This window comes from Centropristis striata, chromosome 4, assembly GCF_030273125.1.
Source record: "Centropristis striata isolate RG_2023a ecotype Rhode Island chromosome 4, C.striata_1.0, whole genome shotgun sequence".
Lineage (NCBI taxonomy): Eukaryota > Metazoa > Chordata > Actinopteri > Perciformes > Serranidae > Centropristis > Centropristis striata.
Genome location: NC_081520.1, coordinates 42992800 through 43014885, shown reverse-complemented (window position 1 = coordinate 43014885; position 22086 = coordinate 42992800). Strand labels below are relative to the sequence as shown.

At 39.1% G+C, this 22086-nt stretch overlaps 1 protein-coding gene across 2 annotated transcripts in view; it reads right to left on the bottom strand.

Moving 5' to 3' along the window:
- Positions 1 to 4758: 4758 nt before the first annotated feature.
- LOC131970298 (neprilysin-like) overlaps positions 4759 to 22086 on the bottom strand; it is a 30458-nt gene continuing 13130 nt past the window's right edge. For both annotated transcript variants that reach the window (XM_059331660.1, XM_059331661.1), the window contains exons 5-23: positions 18268 to 18348; positions 17780 to 17875; positions 17574 to 17692; positions 17330 to 17398; positions 16619 to 16753; positions 15917 to 16018; positions 15671 to 15807; positions 15410 to 15503; positions 13844 to 13972; positions 11070 to 11168; positions 10806 to 10883; positions 10478 to 10581; positions 10074 to 10132; positions 9856 to 9975; positions 9313 to 9446; positions 8831 to 8896; positions 7561 to 7656; positions 7259 to 7335; positions 4759 to 7106 (exon numbers count right to left, since the gene is read on the bottom strand). In XM_059331660.1, coding sequence (XP_059187643.1) covers positions 7007 to 7106; positions 7259 to 7335; positions 7561 to 7656; positions 8831 to 8896; positions 9313 to 9446; positions 9856 to 9975; positions 10074 to 10132; positions 10478 to 10581; positions 10806 to 10883; positions 11070 to 11168; positions 13844 to 13972; positions 15410 to 15503; positions 15671 to 15807; positions 15917 to 16018; positions 16619 to 16753; positions 17330 to 17398; positions 17574 to 17692; positions 17780 to 17875; positions 18268 to 18348 — 1895 coding nt within the window. In that variant the 3' untranslated portion in view covers positions 4759 to 7006. The remainder of the gene's footprint in view (positions 7107 to 7258; positions 7336 to 7560; positions 7657 to 8830; positions 8897 to 9312; positions 9447 to 9855; positions 9976 to 10073; positions 10133 to 10477; positions 10582 to 10805; positions 10884 to 11069; positions 11169 to 13843; positions 13973 to 15409; positions 15504 to 15670; positions 15808 to 15916; positions 16019 to 16618; positions 16754 to 17329; positions 17399 to 17573; positions 17693 to 17779; positions 17876 to 18267; positions 18349 to 22086) is intronic.

Below are 22086 nucleotides of genomic sequence, written 5' to 3'. Positions count from 1 at the left end.
TGTAATTGTACAATACCCACAATCAAGAATGGATCTCTAGACAAATGTTATGATTCACTGAAGCTATGTGCTAGTTTCAAACAACTTGTACAATTCTGGGATAAGAGCTTTTTTAGACTTGAGGGATCAATGTTCCCTTTTGTGGGGAGAGAGGGGACAGCTGATGTCCAAAGTGTCCTTTTATCAAGGTGTATTTTATTTTATTTTATTTTATTTTATTTTATTTATTTTTTGGAAGGTCTGTCCCTGGCACCTATCAAGAAGAATATTAAACTTCAGATTTTTTTCAATATACATACATAGGCCTATATAAATAAAATGACGTCAGTAATCTTACGTCACATGATGACCTGCAGCAGGTGACATAGTGTAACATAATATGGGTCCTGACCTTATTTCTATAGTCTATGGTCCTGACTGCTGGTATATATATATATATATAATATTTGGGACTCTCAGTGACTGACCTGTATTTACCTCCTGGCTGTGCAGTGGTTGATGTTTGGAGGTCACATGATGTTCTGGAGGTCACATGATGTTTTGGAGGTCACATGATGTTTTGGAGGTCACATGATGTTCTGGAGGTCACATGATGTTTGGAGGTCACATGATGTTCTGGAGGTCACATGATGTTCTAGAGGTCACATGATGTTCTGGAGGTCACATGATGTTCTAGAGGTCACATGATGTTTTGGAGGTCACATGATGTTCTGGAGGTCACATGATGTTCTGGAGGTCACATGATGTTCTAGAGGTCACATGATGTTTGGAGGTCACATGATGTTCTGGAGGTCACATGATGTTTGGAGGTCACATGATGTTTGGAGGTCACATGATGTTCTGGAGGTCACATGATGTTTGGAGGTCACATGATGTTCTGGAGGTCACATGATGTTCTGGAGGTCACATGATGTCTGGAGGTCACATGATGTTCTGGAGGTCACATGATGTTCTGGAGGTCACATGACGTGCTGTGCTGGTTAAAGCTGTTGTGTTGCTGCTGATGTTTCAGAGCTGCAGAACTCTGAATCATGTCCTGTTGTTCACTCACCTGGTGGTTGGAGCTGAAGGAGTCTGTGCAGGTTGATTAGTCGCTCTGAGGACTTTCATTATACAAAACACTTTTCAGTATCCAGGACTGATCTGTACCTCTGAGCTTCGTTTTGGTGTTTTCCACACTGTTGTCAAACTTTATTTTCATATCTCATTTGTTCGATAAATATTAGACCAAAGAGAATTCAGTCTAATATATTCAAGATTAGGTTTTTAAATTCAGAATATCATTTAAATTAGGAAATGTATTATCACTTTTTACCAGTGTCTCTTAAACTGAGTCTAATGATGTGGTGCAGGGGGTTAAAGGTGTTGCTTTGCCTCTGCATGTACTGGATCAATTATATAGAATAGAATTATATCAAACTTACTAATATTTTGGGTTATCACATATTAGTCAAACTGCATCTTTTCCCTGCCCCTCTAGATTTCTCTGCACTGCTGTAGCCTGGTCAAAACGTGAGAAGCTAAAGAAAAAAGATTCCTAAATTATAAATGGCGTCCATGAGCTTCAAGACCTGTGTCTTTTGAAGTGTGTTAGAGAAGGCAAACATACAACTGTGAGTTAAATATGAGATTCAATGCAGAAATCAACATAAACAAATCATGTTGAGGGAACAAATTAATGTGTACTGTTTTAAAGAAAGTGGAGGTTGCACTGTTAAAGTTGATTAACAGCACAGACATGTTGAACAACCACAGGATGTCACTGTTTTACATTAATATGGAGTGAGCTCATATACCTTTGGTGACGACTAAAACAGCAGATTCACAGTGTGTATTCTGGGATAGATCGAGTGAAACTTGCAGTTTCTACATTATTACTATCAACTGAGAGAGACCAAGTTTTCCTTTTGATGGGAAACATTTTGAAAGGGTTCCTCATTAGTCATGACTGATTTGAAGATGCAATGTGAATGCAACAATGTGAATTTCAGTTTTATTTCAGCATTTTTACTCTTAAGTATTGATTCTTTGAGGCTCACTGCTGCTTGTGGTTACATCAGCATTTATACTGCACAGTATGTGGCATAGAGCGTCACTTATTTAAAATATATAAATCCTTGACAACAGACAAAAAAAGACACATTAAAAGGTGCTGTGTTTCCCTTTCTGGCTGTGCACTCACTAAGTAAAAGCAATGTGTTTCTTAATGGGAGTAGTCACGTCATTTCTATATTAAATGAAGAGCATCAAAAACAGTGAGACTTTCAAATGGGTATAGGGCAGAATTATTCTTTCAAACCAGAGCCTGTAAGAGTACTAGTATTAAAGCCGTGGCAATTAAACCTTTTACAGAAAATTCAGCCTCTTTAAAATCAGAAGGGGTTATCAGTGGCCTTTAACAATGAGAACACAGTGAGAGTGCACTTCCCAATAAGAGCTCCTTTCAAATCAAGTGTGCAATAGCATGGTGCACACTGTAGCTGCCCACCTGAAGCTCTGTCTCACTAATGATCCTAATGCGTAATGTGCACATGTATATATGTTCTTTAAGATGTGCATGTGGTGTGTGTGGACACATATAACTGTGTTTCATACACCTCAGATACCTCACAGTGCCCCAAGCACTGCCACACACTGACAAGCATTCCTGAGGCTGCATGCCCCCCCCACACACACACACACATACCACTGGACCCACTGTTAGGGTCGCCCAAAGGGCACACCAAGGAAAACTGAGTCGTTTTATGACCAGACTGCAACAGAGGGGAGCAGAACTTTGTATTGAGAGCAAAAACAAAAGCTTTGACACGGGTGACTTTCTGAAAAACTGCCTTCAAGATCAAAGGCTTGAAGTGCAAAGGTGTTAATTATGTTTTTCCCACCAAGACACATTTTCCTTCAAGTCATGTTTCTCATTCTTATTAAGGTTAAAAGCGATAAAGATCCCCCAAGGCTCTGTGTTACTTCAGGATCAAACTTCAGCCGTCTGTGGCGTACAAAGTGCAAAGCACAATGTTCAGCCTCCCAGGAACATGCTGAGGTGTTGTAATGTTAGCTGTGATGTTAGCAAGCTTAGCTGCTAATGACAGGGAGGGTGAGAGCATGCGGAAAGTGGGTGGTGTGAACCTTCAGTCAAGTGCTACCAGCCAGCGAGAGCAAAAGGGGAAGCCAGGAAGTAAATAAGCATCTGATATTAATCTGAAATCAATACTTGAATGAGTCTTGAGAGGTGGAAAAAGCATTTGGTCACACAGGCTTTATTAATACGTATCATGCATTAAATAAAATATAAAGGATAACCAAATTAAGATATGCAGCCTGTAGTTCATTTCAAACCTTTCTGTGTGCCATATTGGTGATTTTGTTCAATATGGAGTGAAACCCACAAAATGCAGTCGGTCTGCTTCGCCAATCAGAGTTAGTGTTGTTTTTTTTACATTTGTCTTGTTTAGTTGTCACAATGTGACATGAGGTGAGACACAAATAGGGTAAAATGTTTATATTGTTCTGAGAATGTTTTTTAAAATGACTAAATAAATACAATAAAGGTCATGAACTTCCCAATGTTACTTTGTGTATTTGCACAAGTGTGTTGGTTCACTCCCCCATTCCTCCAGATATTTATAACACTTGGCTTCAAAGTTTGGCCATACTTGGCACCCCTGCCCTATACATCCTGCCTGTTATAATTCTCTTTGGTTCTCTCTTTTACATCTGAACTTCTTGAAACTTTCTTTTCATTATTCAGTGAACTTCCCTGACAGTTTCAGCCTGGGTTCAAGCCCTTCCCTGTGCCAGGAAATGTGCTTGCTGGTTCATTACAGCAAGGGGTATATTTACCAGTAGGCAGCTTGGGAGCAGCAATAAAGATATTGCACATTAATTTGTTTGCATCGTGCCTTTGACTACACATTAGCCCTGACTCTTCTAATGCTTATAGGTCCAATTAGTGGGGAAAAAGTTTGGGCTAATGCTGCATTTAAATTAACTTATTGTTTATTTTTTTCCCCTGCCTCTGTGGAAATTACAAAATGCAACTAAACCCCCATAATCCTAATACTTCCCTTAAGTCCGTTATTACTCTATAAATGAAACAGAATGTAGGAATATCTCCCTGCAGTTTAACTTTTTCTTAACGAACATCACAGACAGCACTCTAGGTAAAAGGTAAACGCTGCAGAATTTCTCCATTTGATGTAGAAGATTTCTAGAAATGTTCTATACATTAACTCTGAAGTCCAGAAAGAAAACCTTAAGTGAAGTCAGCAGCACTGAGATATGCCGTACACTCACATTGTTATGCCGTGCATAATTTAAGTGTGACAATGAAAGAATGTTTTTCACTTTGAGGCTCTCTGACAAAAATAAGTACCAACACTTGATGTAATGTAACATGTCTTTGTATCAAAATTAACAAGCCAGATTTAGATGCAAAAACAACGGATGCACACACAAATACATAAACAAACATTTGCCTGCACACTCAGGGTTATTTAAAGATTTATTTTGAAAGAAAAAAATGCTCCTCAAGATGATTATTAGTCATTATTATAAAGTATCTAAATACAGGCAACTGAGGTATATCTGTCTTTCTACAGGTGGAGTGTGTGTGTGTGTGTGTGAGAGAGAGAGAGGCAGAAAGAAAGAAAGCCTGAGGGAGTGAGTGACTGACAGAGAGACAGAAAGCTTTCACAATGAAAAGAACAAAACACGAGGAAACAACATCGTATAAAGTCTGGACATGGAGGGAGATCTCTCTGAAGAAGTGTCTACATCATCATGGCACATCATTCATTGCGCTAATTTCTATAGAAAAGGCAAAGTCTAAAATTTCAACAATTAACATCTTTGTGTTACAGTCTCGGTTACACTTTAATGTAGAAAATAAAGCCATACAAAACCAGGAATACTAAATGTGATCCACTGACTTGATACAACCTTCTGCATTCAGAAAAATGCATGCACTGTTTTTGAAAGTTCATTAGGTTCCAGCAAAGACTAACATAGTTTAAAGAGATAAATCCTTCGAAAGCTTAATTTTTTTCACCATCTTTCAATTGACTTTTCTTCAATGTATAAAAGAATCATTAAAAAAAACATGGGTAAGACAGCACACTTCACATAATCAAAATAAGACCAAACGGTGACATCGCTACACCTTTCTTAAAGGAGCAGTGTGCAGGAAATAGTGGCATCTAGTGGTGACGTGGCAGACTGCAGCCGACTGAACACCCTTCCCTTTCCAAGTGTGTCGGAGAACTACGGTGGCCTAAAGGTTCGGTTAAATTGTGAAAAGCCTTTTCTAGAGCCAGGTTAGTGTTTCTAGACTACTGTAGAAACGTAGCGTTGCAAAATGGCACCTAACCAAATCAAAAATGTCTTAATTTCAGGTGATTATAAACCAATGAAAACACCATTATGAATATAATATTCCATTTCCGCCAATAGATTCCCCTAAATACAACACACCGTTCCTTTAAATAGTTCAACATTTTGTGAAATACCCTTGTTCACTTTCATACTGAGAGTTTGTTGAAAATATTGATGCCACTTATACCAACAGCCAGGAGGTGGTTAGCTTAGCTTAGCATAAAAACAGGAAACAGCTAACCTGACCCTGTCCAAATGTACGACAGGTACAAAGGTTAAGGACTCCAAGTCCTGAAGTCGTGTCATCACTATTAGGTTTCCAGGCAGCTGGCGGAAAAACCAGGAAGGCACTGCTCCCAGCCCACTCCGACTTATTGTTTTTACGTTTGTTTTTTGTACTGATGAAACACACGAGAAATAACACGGTTATACTGAGCTTTAGAGATGCTGGCAGGTGTTTTTTTAACCTTTTGGCTTGAGCCAGGTTAGCTGTTTCCAATATTTACACTCAGCAAAGCTAACCGGCTACATGCTGTAGCGCCTTGAGAGCGGTATTGATCTCATCTAACTCTCGGCAAAAATGGCAAAGAAGCATCTTTGTGAAAAAGTCAAACTATTGCTTTAATGATACATTTTCTTATCCTTTGTTCTCTTCTGAAAATACACATCCACAGTCCCAGGCGCAGCAGCACAACAGATCATGTAAGGCAGCGATCATAATGACTGAGAAAGAGTCTAAAACACAGAGTCTAAAACACAGAAACACACAGGAGGCTCAGTGAACGTAGAAAAGGGTCTGGTGACTGTCGATTGTCAGCTCAATGATTCATGACCAGCTGTCATCTTAAAGGCAAACATTTAATTTTGGTTTATTTGACATGAACAGCAGCCACCTGTCAACTGCAGTTATCATTAAATATAGAACAGTATTGTGTAATATGTGATCACGGTTAAATACTTACTGGTCTATTCAGCAAAATAAATTCTGATTTTCTGTAATAATTTATCTAATCAAGTTTTACGTATTAACAAAGAGTACATTATGAATACATTGTCGAGTGTGTCAGCATGTAGATGAAGGTTTTATGAGAGGCTTACAGCTCAGTCCCACATACAGTACAGTGGTTCAGCCCTGTTACATGTGTGTGTGTGTGTGTGTGTGTGTGTGTGTGTGTGTGTGTGTGTGTGTGTGTGTGAGTGGGTGGGTGGTGTTTTCAGTGGATTTGAACACGTTTGTCTGTCTGCCCCTCTCTTGACAACTACTTTAGACTGAAACACACTCGGACACACATTGGCAGACTCATGAGTAAAACAAGAAGATGAAAATGGGGAGAGAAATCTAAACACACGGAGTGATTGTATCCAGTGAGTAGCAGAATAATCAGGCTGGTTAACTGAACGACAGTATCAGTCGGAGAGACAGTGCTCTTCTGTCCACTAGGGAACAGTCCACTGCTTTCCTGGGAGGAAGTGCTTACTGCAGTCAGTCCACCAGCCCTGGTCCGTCCAGTAGAGAGCTCAGAGAGGCTTCACCTCCCGTAGCCCCGATGGTTGCTCCAACAGTCAGAGGTACTGCAGGGACAGGGACGTCCCCGTTAGAACAGACCGTCCCCGTTAGAACAGACCGTCCTGTGGATCACCACACACGGCAGATGTTGTCGGGGACCATGGAGCTGCTCTTGTTGCAGCTGAAAGCTTTGGCAAATTCTGGGAAATTCTGTAGGGAGCCCAGTACCCTGTAACACATGCAGAGATGATCGGTTGGGGTTAAAGTTGATGTATTAGAAGGTTACTTGAAATTGAATTTTACACAGCATGGTATTTTATCAGGGTTTTAAAATGTTAGCTACTACTGTAGTTTAATTCCTGCCCTTTGCCTAACCTTTACCTGAATTTCCCTGGACTGTGTACGTCTATTTTAATGGAATTAACAGCTTGCTCTGGTCGGTGAGTTCCACACCACACCTGAAAAAGACAAAGATTAGGACATTAGAACAATATAATTTACAATATATTGTACTTATCCCATCCATCCATCCATCCATCCACTTATCTATCAATCATTAGTTAACTACTGCAATCAATCGTTCCACCCTGATCCATCATCCATCTATCAATCAAATTATTAAATTATAAATCAATTTATCCAACTAACTAATCAATACATCCAACCATACATCCATCAACTACCTGAGCAAAGTTTAGAAAGAAGAGTTGGTCGTGGGAAAGGTCGATGCCAGGCAGCGATGGCTCCTTCCCGTGCTGCACCACGTAGTTCCTATAGGCCTGCAGAATTAACATCAGACAAATATTTATATATTAAATTATATAATATAATAATATAAATATATTATATATAAATATATATATATTTCATCTTATTTCACCACTATTTGGAAAAATGACCTCAGCGTTACAACAATATAATATGATTAGAAATCTTATCTCCATATTAAACCTCTACTGTATTTAATGTGGTACTAATGTACGAAATATAAATATAAATTCTGCCCTTACTAGGGTTTGTCATATTTAGTTCTTTTGTAATGTTCTTTAATATTTTCTCATATAAATATATCTATTTCAGAATAAATATATTTATTTCATAGGCTATTTTTATTTAAGATATTTTTTATTTAAATGTGCACTTTATGGAGCTTTAGTGAAATGTTCTCCTGTTGTTCTACAGTATTTATGTTCACTTAAACGGTTTCAATACAACTTCTTGTGATGTCACATTTTTCTTTTACTTTGAGTGAACATTTGCTCTCACTTTGCAATAAAAATATCAGGATATGTATAGTATATCGATATTCAGCCTAAATATATAAAATATATCATCCATGTCAATAATAAACTTCCTAAATAAGCTGCAAATGAAGCATGTTATATTTTAAACAATTGTTCCAGTTTCCATTGTTGTTCTGTTGTCTCCATCAAAATGTCTTTTTTAAATTTTATTTCTGAATTTCCGAGGATAATTCCTGTAAACTCCTTATACAGCAGTTTCACATACTGGGCTGTTTGTCTATGCTAAAAATTGTTTCTCAGTCAACTCTAAATTTATGGATTTATGCAACAAATTGAAAGTTGCTGAAGGAACTATTCTGAACTATATTTTCAGAGTTTGAAGTTCATTTTGAATCAGCATTTAAAATATGATTGAAACAGTAATTAATGTCACAAAAGACGAACTGCATGACATCATGTTTGACCTAAAGTTTGGATTTACCACCATTTCTCTGTTCAGCTCTTGGATAAACTGACGAAATCAGCAGCAACATAATGTCCTTTATTGTTATGTTTACTAATGAGGCTTTCAGTGACCTGGCAAAATGACACATCTAATAATGTTAGCAATCAAATGACAATAACAAACCACACACTGAATCCCATCCTCTGTCATCTTTAAACCCGGGCTCTTAAACTGAGTTTCCTCCTTTATTTTCAGGCTCATTACCTGATATGCCTGTCGAATCCCTCCATTGTCAGCAATGTTCTCCCCGAGGGTGTTGTTACCATTTAACTAGAGAAGGGACACAAGGGGTGAAAACACAAAGATGAGTAGGGAAAGAGGACACAGAAAGATGGTAATTTTTCCCTCTGTATTTCTGCAAATCAGAGATATCACTTTGTTGAGATACAAGAAATCATTGTCCCAGGGGATAAAAGAAGCGTTGTTCAAAGCAAAGGGATGGAGGAGGAGAAACAAAGAGAGGGAGAGGGATTGATATGTCAACACAAAATATTAAAGGCACCTGAAGCAGAGAAGAGATGAGCCTGCAAAACTGAGGGGAAAGATGAAAAATGGATAGGCTGGCAAAGGTAACAGGAAAGCAAACAAATGAGACAATTGAGAAAGGTTTGCGGTAATATTTGGGAATATAAATGATATAAAAAGTTGAGGAAAGAAGGAGTGAAAGTTTGTCTACCAGGACATACATGAAGCCCGTTGGCCAGGTCCCAGGAGAAGTTGCCGTACTGATTGACGATGCACTTGGACAGATCCAGGAACCTCTGAGTGGAGTCTGGTGTCCACCAGTCCTTCAGGTCACCATCCTTGTCATAGTTACGACCTTCAAAATAAAAAACAGAAAGAAAAAGCTAAATGCATGAACCATAAAGCAAGCATTGTGACACTTCTCTGCATGCAAACACCCATTATCTTGTTATGTGAGACAGCTCTGAAAGGTTGTAAGTGATGTCAATTACATGTTTCCACTGCATTACATTCATTTCCATTTTTTTTCTGGGTGACTTGCAGTTGCGGATATCCGTATAAAAGAATTGTGACACCGAACATAATAACTTCACGTAACCCAATGAAAATAAATGCGGTGAAAAATGATTTGAAGCGGCACAAATAAATGCCATTTCTTTGCTTTCTAAAGTGGTACCAGTTACAGAAAGGGAAATATTCGTATTAGAAAAGCATTATAATCTGCCTAAAGCCACATCTGAGAGAAACGGGGTGGAGAATCGAACCGTTGTCATCAAATCCGTGTGTGATCTCGTGACCGATCACCATGCCGATGCCACCGTAGTTGAGAGATTTAGCCTGGCCTTTGCTGAAGAAAGGTGGCTGGAGGATTCCTGCAGGGAAAACTGAAAGAGGGGGGGAAACATATTTTCACACAATTTAACAAAATGCAGATTATTGAATTATTGCACACATATGTTTGCATGTGCACATGTGAAAATACCTATTTGGTTTTTGCTGGAGGAGTAGAAGGCATTGACTACAGCAGCTCCGGTTACCCACCTGCAGGAGAGTTGATGTGGAGCATTATATTGCAGCAAAATTCACATTTGATGAAACATTAAAATTAACCTGCGATTAATAGCGCCAAGCTAATATTAGCATTCCTGCTGTGCTTTGTGGAAGGCTGAACTGTATGTGTGAGTAGGAGTCTGTGTGGGAGAATGTGAATGCACTGTGCTAAATGCTAGATGGTGTGTCACACCACAAGCACCATAAGCGAAGAAGTCATATATTGTTGGTGATTACTTAACATTGCAACTCTTAAATTACTGCACATATGGAATTAACCTGTTTACAGAGCAACGATTTAATCCTGACCCCAGGATTACATTCATTAAATCTTACTCCTCTTTGTTGACTTTGACTCTGAGTTTCCGCAGGCGTTTCTTCTGCACATACTCCAGGTTCTGTAGGATGTTTTCAAAGTACTCCTCTGCACTGTAGCCCAGCTAGCACCAACACACAGCAGAGAAACAGGAGGATTAGCCCTGATGAGAGCTATCAACACTTGGTCATATGTGCTTCAACAAAAACTCATAAAAGCCAGAAAGAATTCAACAAGATGTTTTCATAAAACTGATATGCAGCTACAGCGGACCTGCTCTGTATTCTGTTACACTAATTCTGTGGAAGGAAGAGAAACATTTATAATCACATCTTTTCACACACTCACATCTTTGTACTCATTGTTAAGGTATGCATCATCCATGATGTTGTCGGAATAGCCAATCCGTTCCCGAATAGCTCGAGCCTACAGAGAAATAGGGGATCCGTATTAGTCATCACACATCCTAATATATATATATATATATATATATATATATATATATATTATATATATATATATATATATATATATATATATATATATATATATATAAAGAACAGAATACTATATAGGCTATAATACTATAATAGGCTGCTCAGTAACCAGAACCTTCTCTTCAGCTGCTTTCTTGGTCTCTGCATCCATCCAGGTCAGGTCGTCCAGGTTACTGATGAACACCTCCCGAATGTCTTTAATCATCTCCTCCATCTGATGCCCACACACACACACACACACACACACACACACACACACACACACACACACAAAGAGAGACAACAGTCACAAATATGTCACTGATATTTAACAAGCAAATGTATATATCATGACAAAACGCATAACCGCAGTCAGTGCAAATTGTACATAGTGTGGGAGTTTTTCTCATAGGGTTTGCAGAGAGAATCCAGTTAAAAGCACACACACACACACACACACACACACACACACACACACACACACAAAATCAAACATATTGTGCAACACAGTCATAAAAATACACTTCCCTGAATCAGGCCTCATCATTACATAGTCACATATCAATGTGGAAGCACTCAGGGTTACACTCCCTCTGTGTAGAAGTGTGATTGCCCTGGGTAATATTACCGGTAGTGTAATAATAGTTTATGTGATTAATATGACAGATGGAATGATATTAAAATGTTTTTTTATGTACGAATAAAGGCAGGTGAGGTAATGGTAGTTGGAATCACATCTCATTTGGTGTCAATTAAAAGTGTGCTATGAATAAAAAAAAAAGAAGTCATTAAGACATTCCCACTGCTCATCTTGTTATCCTAAAAGTTTCAACTGTAGATGTCTGCTGTACTGGCAAATTTGCAGATGCATTATTGATACTGCTACTGATTTACATTATGCATCTTCGGACCGTTCAATATTTAAATTTACTTATGGATGCATCAGGCAGGGGTTGAATTTGTGCTACAGAAATAATCCAAAGCCTTATCACTCTAAAATATACAATAGAAGAGGATGTGGAGTTTAATGTTTAGTACAAAATATTAAACAGACTTTTATGCTATTTTTTTTATTATGCAAACAGATGTGTGTAACTGAATAAATATTTTCATGTCAGCATACTTTTTCTTTACAGAACATATTGGGGCAACTGTTAAGGTCTCAAGATAATCAGATTTTCTATTTTTCTATGCAAATTGACACATTAAGGTACTCCAAAATCAACACACAATGCTCAGCCTTTAGCGGGAACCTGTGGTGTGAGTTTAACATTTCTATAATGCAATGCTCTTGAGTTACAGTATTTACAAGACTGCGCCTGCACACTGAGAGACAGACTGTCTGACGCCGCCGTGATGGCATAATGCTTTGCAAACCAAATATTTCACCCTGTTCGTCAGACTGTAAAAAGCTAGATTTTGTCCACAAACAAAACAAAAACAGAATAAGAACAATTCTCAAGAAGTACCTGAACCAGTGAAAGAATGAAAGCAAAAATAGGAAGAGGGGGAAATTAAAAACTGCAGCGACAGCGAAGGTCACCCTTCCAGATCGCTGTAACCACGGCTGTGACCGCAGAAAGCTGACAGAGACATTCCAGTGTCTCATCACATCAACAGACCCCTCGCTAACACCCTCCATGACCACTCGGACAACGCTGTGGGTCACCACAAACCGACAGGGACTGGACTAGGAGGCTTTCCTGAAAAACCTTTTAGTATGCAGCATGTGAGTGTGCACATGAGTTTGTGCTGTATGCAGGCATAGATGTTTGTGGTTTCATGCATGCATGCCTGTTTGCATGTGCCATAATATATAATATACATATGTGGGTTAATGCAGGGTTCATATACAATGATGGGCCTTCTTACAATGTCTGCATCACAGTTTGAAATGTAGAGATCCCGTTATGGACACTAATTCATTGTTATTAAATTTGATTTAATTCGCTCTGTCTGCAGATAATTACAAGTTTTACATACAAAATCCTGAACATGGAGAAATAGTATAATCATTAAATATTCTAAGAATTTAAAGTTAAAGTACTCATTATACACAAATAAACAATATATTAGTATCATATTTACTATTTATACGTACAAGGTATTTTATAACTAAACATGATCTTGTGGAAGCCAAAGTTATTATCATAAAAGTAAATAGTTAAGAAGCATACATGTTAAGTGCTTAAGTAACTCAAAAATCTATTCAAGCTACTTAGTTCCATTCAACTGATGATCATATCTGAAATCTATCTCTGTGGCTGAGAGAAGGCTGGTATGTGAGGAGTGCAGTGTGTGTGCCAGCTGCAGCACACATATGCTCTACGGCCATTTATTTGTGGAGAGGAGTGTTGATATGTTCTTGGAGTTGTGTGTCACTTTTCACACAAACAAACGCATTTACTCGGGATGCAATGTGAGATCCGCATGTGAGAGCAGGTGAAGGTCCAGAGGATGACTGAGATTTATGATATGTGAGGTACTCAGCATTATGACAGATCACACACACAATCTGGCTCACAATCTGACACACATACACATACGTGTGGCCAGAGTTGAGAGATGATAACAAGAACACCTTGTTCAGCTGCTTTTAGTGGGTGCAAACAAAAACCACATCGCTGTGGTGAGGACACAAAATGCAAAAGATGACAAAAAAGGAAGACGAAAAACAGTCACATACAAGAACATGAATAACCTAACACATAAACATGTATTTCTGAAAATGCATGCCCTGCAAATTGATTTTTAAAATTCTCGCAGGGCCAGTTCCAAGTGTCAGTAAACGAGAAAACATGACATTCAATTATGTATGACAGAATTCATTCCGTCTAATAAGGAATTCTTCTAGCTTTATCATGCATTAAATCTAATCAAACAACACAAAGCAGAATCCAGCCGACTGACCAGCTCTTTGCTCTTCTCAGAGAAGGCCTCCTGCACATACAGCCTCCCCACAGCATTGTCCATGTTGTTGTTGACGTAAAGGGCGCACTGTCTCCAAACTGCTGCCTCTGATGTCGTGCCAGACAGAGCCTACGGGAAAGTAACGAGGCACCGATCAATTAGAGATGCAGGATAAACCACTCAGCATGTTGGTTAAAGAGGCTCCAGACAATTCATAATTTGCACCTCCATTATGCATCACCATTACACTAAGGACTTTAAGGAATTGGACGGAAGGGAAAAGATTAGATTATTAAGAAATGTGGAGGAAGAATATGAATGGGGCTGAGTTTGGACATTTATGAGAGCCCAACAGATTTCTCAGTGTCTGCGTATGTGTCGGCTGATACTGTAAGTAGCAAAAAACTGCATTACAGAATAATTTAGAAAGTCTTTTCTCAAGACACCAACACATTTTGCTAGCAGCATGGCTCTAGGGACCCGCTAATTGGTGCAACTCTGATACAGATTAAAACGTCTCCATTACCAAGTGGATTGCATTGAACTTTTGTGTAGACAGTAATGATTCCCAGAAGTCCTACTGATTTTGGTGATACCTTGACTTTTCATCCAGCACCACAGAGAGGTAAACATTTTTGGTTTGAGTTTCATGTCTTGACAACTGTTGAATGGATTGCCATAAAAACTGGTACAGCCCATAGATTCAGATGAAAAACTAAGTTGTTAAATTTTACTTATTTAGCAGGTGGCTCTCCGTGCTTCACTACTCCACTGCTTGTTACTGCAAAACCTTACTTCAGTGAGTCAATTACTTGCTGCAAGTTAGTTCATAAATAAGATAATAGGGAAATGTTTCTTCTACAACAATTGCAATAGTGTGTTAGTATGAATCCCACTTTTCTTGGCAAGATTTCATAGCAGCCCAATTGTTTGGTGTTATGCATTGAACCTTAGTGGCTATGATCAGGATAGCCCTGGTCAGAGGACAGGACTTAAAACAATCTGGTTCTAGCACCTTGTGCAGGAAGGGATGCCTGGCAGATCCTAGCGCTTGAATGCTACAGATGGTGGGTCTTGCCAAGAAAAGTTGTGGGATTTACGATCAGGGTTCAATGGCACATCATATTAAACTGGCTGCCACTCTGACCATCGTGCTATTACTACATATATATATATATATATATATATAACTATTTCTATAGTTCAGCCATTCATGCACCCCCAATCATTGACTGTAATAACTTTTGTGATCCTTTTACCAGCAAGTCAAATTTGACTTTGTCCACTACTTCGGTTCATGACAAAATACTTGCAAACTAAATAAAATTCCCAGCAGCCTCAGCTGTACTTTGTGTCTAATGCTCATTATGAAATGCTAACATGTTACATTAAGACAATGACCATAGTAAAGATACCATTGTACTTGTGTTGCAGTGCTAGCGTTAGCATTTAGCTCAAAGCAATACACTTAGATTTAAATTTTAGCATCCCCCCTTAGATTCAGTATGAGTTGTGTAGTTGTTATTATCTGAGGACAGGTTCAGGGACAGGATCTTGGTGCTGTACCTTGCGGAAGGCTTTCCTCGTGTCCCTGTAAGCTCTGCTCAGGCCCACCACCATGTTCATACCAAAACGCCACACCATGTAGTTCTGCAGATCCCTGAGAGGAGAGGAAAGATGTTATGAGAACGTCTTTTACTCACACGAAGCTCGGATATATCAGTAATAGCTGAGCTCTGTGATGTTTTCATTGCAGTGTGCTCCCACCCCCTCAAACAGGCTATCATACACAAACATGACTACAGATTCATACAAACACACACACACCTCTTGTTGTATCTGGCCAAGATAAGGTTAAGTCTTCTGTAATAGTTGGGGGAGTAGTTTATGACCTTCTCTGTTTCAGGAACGCTGATGTTGACTGTATCCATTATCTTAGCTGTGAAGTAACTCCAGTTGAACACCTTCAAGTCCGAAAGCGCAGACAAAGAGGATAAAAACAGCATCAGTAAGAGGAAGGAAGGGTGAAAAAGAAACAGAAAATTTTGACAGGAAAGGAGCCTATTTTTTTACCTGCGATTCCATCTCAAGGGTGAAGTTGGCGTTCAGATCACCCAGTTCCATCTTATTGTAAAGCAACACTGGGTTGTTACGGTCCTCTGGAGTATCAGTAGCCTTGGAGTGAGACAGAGAGATAGAAAATCAGAAATTGCTGTCACAACACAACCCTCTTGTTTCCTGACACGTGTGCAATTGCAGTGTGGGTCCAGCAGCAACAAACATATCCGGAGTCCCAGGAGGCTTCAGGTCTGTAAATGTCAGAGCTTGAACGTTGTGACTGTCTTGTAAAAGCCAGCAGCCGAGTGGAGTGGAAGTGGAGCGTGGCAGTGAGCAGAGCACAGAACCAGCACAGAATGACAAACGTGGACTGTGGAAACCTGTTGATGTCTGAGAAAAGTTGTTGTGTGGGGATCAAGCTGGTTAACGGCTTATTTTACGCAGCAGCTGCTCCGGCAGAGTGGAGCCCCAAACACGCAGGAGGGAGGTTTGGCCTACAAGCGGAGAAGTGGAAGGTCACTCTGTCAGAAGTCGTCTGTTCACATAATCCTCCCAAAGTGCGAAGCTGAGATAGAAGATAAGGAACACTTCGCGGCTGGAAAACATGATTACCTTCCTTTAGTTTGTCACCAGCAAAAAACAAGAGACTAGAGGGAGTTCTCAGGTGTGACCAATTATTTAGGATTCTGCTGGGAAAAAGTGTAAATGCATGCTTACATTGGCGATGTCCCGCTCCAAGTCCATGACTCGTGCCACCTCCTCTCTGATGCTGGTTTCATTGATGTCCAATCCACGGTCAGTGCGGATCAGCTTCGCCAGGTCGATCATGAACTGCTCATAGGCCCGGCATGCCTGTCAAACACACACCATGTCAGACCTTGAATTTAATTTTCCATTTAGGAAAGGAGGTCATTAGTTTGAATTTAACCAATGACCAAAAAATTGGTGGTGGGAATGTGTACTTATGCACAAATACACACATGCACATACTCAGCCCGCCTCAAGCTAAGTGCGGTTAAGTGCTGCTTTCTGCATATCAACCAAGAGTGCATGTAAATTGTAAAGTAAAACCAGGGCAGAGGATGTTTTTTTCCAGTCACAAACATCTGGTCTGAATTGAGACACTATCAAATCTGTTCTGTTTTGCCTCTTTGATTTTAATCATCACTTACTGCCTCAGAGCACCTTTTTATTTATCACATACACAGATGCTTGTAAATGCATGTAAGCGTACAAATAAACACAAAGTCAGTTCAGGTACTGATGTTTCAGCTGATGCCCTCATCATTTGTCGGGGATCATGTTTCCAGGAACAAACTCCTTGAGACAAACAACCCAGACTGGCACTGGCCCGAATGAACACATGGAACTGTTTTTATTGTGCATTAGCTTTAATCATATTTCAAGTGTTCGTGTGTGTTCACCTACCTCTGCGTAGGGTCCGGTGCAGGCATAGTAATCTCTAGACAAGAGGCCGAGGTTTGTCTGCTGGTCAAACTGGCAAAGAGGAAGACAATAAATCATACTTGTTTACATAAGCCACAGAAAGCAGATTTGAAGCAATTGGTGGGTGGTTATTTTTCAGCTAGATTGCGAGTGTCTGTAGGGATGTGTCTCTATACAATAGAGAGAGACAGAGACGAGGGCTTGACTGCTACAGCTGCACACCTACATGAATGATGTGTGAATTGGAGTCCCTGTCATCGGTGCCGACAAAAAAGTTAACCAAGAGTTGAGTTCCGTATTTCTCATTCAGCTTGGCAATGACATCTTCCAACCTCCACGTTTTGCCTGAGTTAAAAAGCAAGGAAAAGTGAAAAAGAATAGCATTGCCAGTGTGTGACTATGCTGTGCATGACCGTGGATAAGAACAATCACCATATTTGGCATCCCAGTTGTCCATAGCGATGGGCCAGTCAAACACATCAGGCAGCATGTCGAGCAAAGGAGACCCTCCTCTGAGCTCAATCAAACCTTAAATGAAACGTACATACAGTTATGTTATGCCAATCAAAATCTGAATATGAATAGAAAAGAAACATTGTTATAATGGGTGCATTGTATTTATTATCAAGTGTAATTAATCTATGCAAATTTAGGGACATTTGATGTGAGTTCTGAGCCTTAATGCTTTTCAAGAAAGAATTAATTTGCATCACATAATGCTGTAAAGCTGAAAAGCCTACTTTGAAAAAGAAAAATCCAAATGATTGTTATTTGAGTTTTTTGATGATAAGTTTGACAATGCAATAACCAGAACTAGAGACGCATACATTTTGATGACTGTGAGAGAAAAATGTTAATTTTTTTAGGAAATCAGAAGATACAGAAAAGAGGAGTTTGTGTTGACGTGTGATGTGACTCACTCTCATTGGTGCAGGACTTATAAAGGGTCTTAGCCTTGGTGAGAGCAGTGGCTTCTCCCTCCACGGTTTTCTCAAGGACACCTACAAACAGAGCAGAGAAACAAAGCCAGCATGAAGGAGCGAAATAAAGACAAAGACAGAATGATAAAGGAGCAATGAGTGCATGTGTGAACAAAGGGGAAAGACTGAGGGTGTAAATAACCTCAGGTACAGTGTGGAGCGTTTTTTTTATCTTTGCGGATTCAAAATAGAATCCAGCTGTCGTCCAGATGCATTTAATCATAATAATTAAGGCATGTTGTCTGTCCTTGTCTCTGAAAGTAAAAAATCAAGTGATGACTTCAAACTGTGCAAAAACATAGCAACCAGTGACACAGGCAGCGATAGTTTTTCTGTGTGTGTGTGTGCAACAAATACAGCTTTAAAGCTACATTAGGCAACATTTTTACCTTAAAAGGAACTAAGAAGAAGAGGAGGAAGAAGAGGATGTTGATAGAGGAAAGGGAGAGTGACGGAGCAACAGAACACTGTGTTACGACCCGGCTCATGAACAATACTAGCTGTCGGACTAACTTTGGTAATATTAGCTGGTTCTCTTTGTCTTGTGTTGCTGCACTTGCTTGATGTTTGGCTGTGTTTGCAAAATTGTTACATTTTTGTAAAGTCATCACAACAAATGCATATCTATGTTGATATGCACAATAGCATCTTTGAAACTCAACTAAAAACAGAAAATACCAATTCTATGTAGCTTTATTGTTGACTTCAGCTTACTGAACAGACATTAGTCGGTTTTTGCTACTTCATATCAAGTTCACTTGCCAAATATCAAACATTAAATTGAAAATGTAATGCTGTGGAACGTTGCATTGATTAATTGACCATGAACCAGGAACACATAACAATGGCTAGTACACCAGTACATGATCATAAAATATTCCCTTGTACTGTGCATGGGCAATCTTTCCCTTGAAGCATGAATAAATTATGAAACACAAACAATTTTTTTTAGTTGCAGTGCAATTAATCTTTTCATTTGAGTGATTGCGATTATTTGGGTCGTTTGTTGTAGAGGTCAGTTCTGTCATATAGACCACAAATTGCAATATGCAATGCGTGTTTTAATCTCTGGTTGCTATAAATTGAGTTCTCAGAACGGCGCTGGTAATCAAGGCTGGTGACCTCAGAGTACGGAAGTCGTAGTAAAAAAAAAAAAGTGCAAAAAAAATCAAGGAGCAACAGAGCTGAAGGTGTGGCAGTAAAAGGCCATTTGAAAACAAGAGTGAACACCACAGCTTGTTTTATTGCCTCTTCAACACCTGTTGTGGGCATATGGACGCCAGTTAGCTCAGCCTCGGGCTAGATAGCATTTCCAGGTAGACAGCTAATCAAAATGAGTGATAAGTGTTGGAGTGTAAACTCGCTCAACTGAGGGGGAGGAGAACGGGACCAACAAGACACTTTCCTTGTGCTGCCTGAAGGCAGAAAGTTACATATTAAAGTTTAACAATTCCTTTAGGACGCGCTGTCGCTTTTCACCATCGAACAGAGAGTGATCATCAGGAATCAAACTCACACACACATGGTAACTCTGGTGTGCTAAACCACCATGGTGGGTGCAAGTGTTTTGTTGTGATTGTGTGTTTTGTGTGTGTGTGTGTGTGTATGTGTGTGTGTGTCCTCTATCCTCGAAAGAAGAAAACTTCAAACCTACTCAACCAGTATCTCAAACTTTAGCTCATCTTCAACTTAAACTATGTGGTGAATTGGAATGTGGTACCTAACATTAAAAATGTTAAAATAACATAATAAATAGCATAGTGAATTGAGCTACTATGTCGGGGCTCACAGGTGACACAGGGTTCTTTTTAAAAAACAACTTTAGAAAAGGTTTTTCCTGTCAGGGATACGGAGCTCAAATCCTGACACTTGAGAAAGTAAATTCCAGCTTTTATGATTTTCAGCACACAGGTGCACTGCAAAAGGTGAATAATAATAGAGATGATAAGTAAAAATGAAATATCTTAAATCGGGACAATATATGCTTGTTTGTTGTTTGACAAGATATGGGTAATAAAAAAAGTTGGCTTATTCAGTTGTTTCAACCTTTTTGGTCCTTTATTATCTTCACAAGCTATTAAATCTTGTTACTGAGATTTTGTTACTTCTTTGTTGAAAAAAGAATCTCATGTTTTGTTCCTCTTCACATGTTAAGAATAGATTATGACCAAGTGGTTCACTGTTTTATTGTCAATCATACACTGTTCCCTAAAGACAGAACAGAACAAGGACAAGACAGCATGCGGTTCATTTTTAGTGGGGAACACACTATGAGTCATTTGTACAATTCTAATACATCTTTCATTACACTGAGCGACTGGCAACCAGGCCCTGCCATTGGATATAACGGTAGAACCCATATAGAACATTAAAACAGCAGCAAGCAACGATTTGCTGTGCAAGGCCATAGTGCAGTGATGGCGTGTTGTAACTGGGAATGCTGCAGTGATTGTTAATGCAGAGAGTCAGTGCATGTGTGTTGTGGTTCAACATCATGTGGTTCTGAATGTTTTATATAGAGCCTTAAAGTTGTCTTTGTATCCAGGCCAATGTATGTAAAATAATCCTTAAATATTTTCCTTGTATCCAGATAAATGTTTGCAAATAATTTTGGTTATTTAAAGAAATATTTTCCACATTTTAGTGCTAATTTCTTTTGTTGACCTTCTGCAGTGTGTTTCAGTATGGAGAGATTTGGGAGGGTTTTGATGTGATCCCTAGAAATCCATAACACCTGGTCCTAGTTCCCTACTGCTTGGTTACACTGAAATGACAAATAATCCATTATATACAACAACAGAGCATGTTTTTATATATGTTTATGTAGGATCTATTATATTGGGGCTTACTGTTCCTTTTCTGCCATTGAAAATTGTTTTGTCATTTTCTCTGGTTTGGTGTTCAACATTGCTTAAAATATCTGTAACAGCGGATTTTCCCAAATCCTGTGCATTATTATGTAGAGTACGTAGAATTTGGTTTATAAGGAGTGCATCATGAATAATGGATGATGTCTCTAAATCTAAATGCATGTGATAAACTTCCTGCACATGCAGAATGTGGTAGACCTCATGGCTGCTACTGCCGTTGTTTAATGCTATTTAGAGGCATAAATGAGCTGTTGTGTGAAATTGTATGAAAGCAGGCAGAAGCCTTTATGAATTTCAAATTTCAAATCAATGTACATTTACATTTATATGACATGCATTTGGGTGGCTGATGATGGAGAGTTCAAACATTACTGTTTGTCTGATGTCTGTAGCATTTAGAAGCACTCCGTTCTTCAGGTTTTTGAAGTTTGAAAGTGCTAAAATTCAACGGTATCAGACAGTTTAGGAGCAGAATCTGCCTCTTCTGTGCAGTCACAGAGTTGCCACCAGGTTAGCTCACTGAGTCAAGCTGTGCAAACAGTCTGTGCTTCAGTACAATGCATATATCAGTCATCGTGACTGTTATTTGCTTAAGCTCCCTCCTTCTTTAAAAAACACAAAAACTTGGATTAAGGTAAATTTGTGTGTTTGCATATGTCTAACCCAACCTGCCTGGAACTAATCCTGCCTCTTTTGCAAAACAATGTGCTAAAATAAACTATGCCACAGCTCGCATCATTGAAGCTAAATTTCCAAACGAAAATAATCCAACTAGGAACGTGAATGAGGCTTAGTTCTAGAAAATGTGCTTATTGGCTTTCTTGCAAAGAGTTAGATGAGGGATTGATACAACCCTGATGTTTGTGTATAGAAATAGCTACCATGGCTC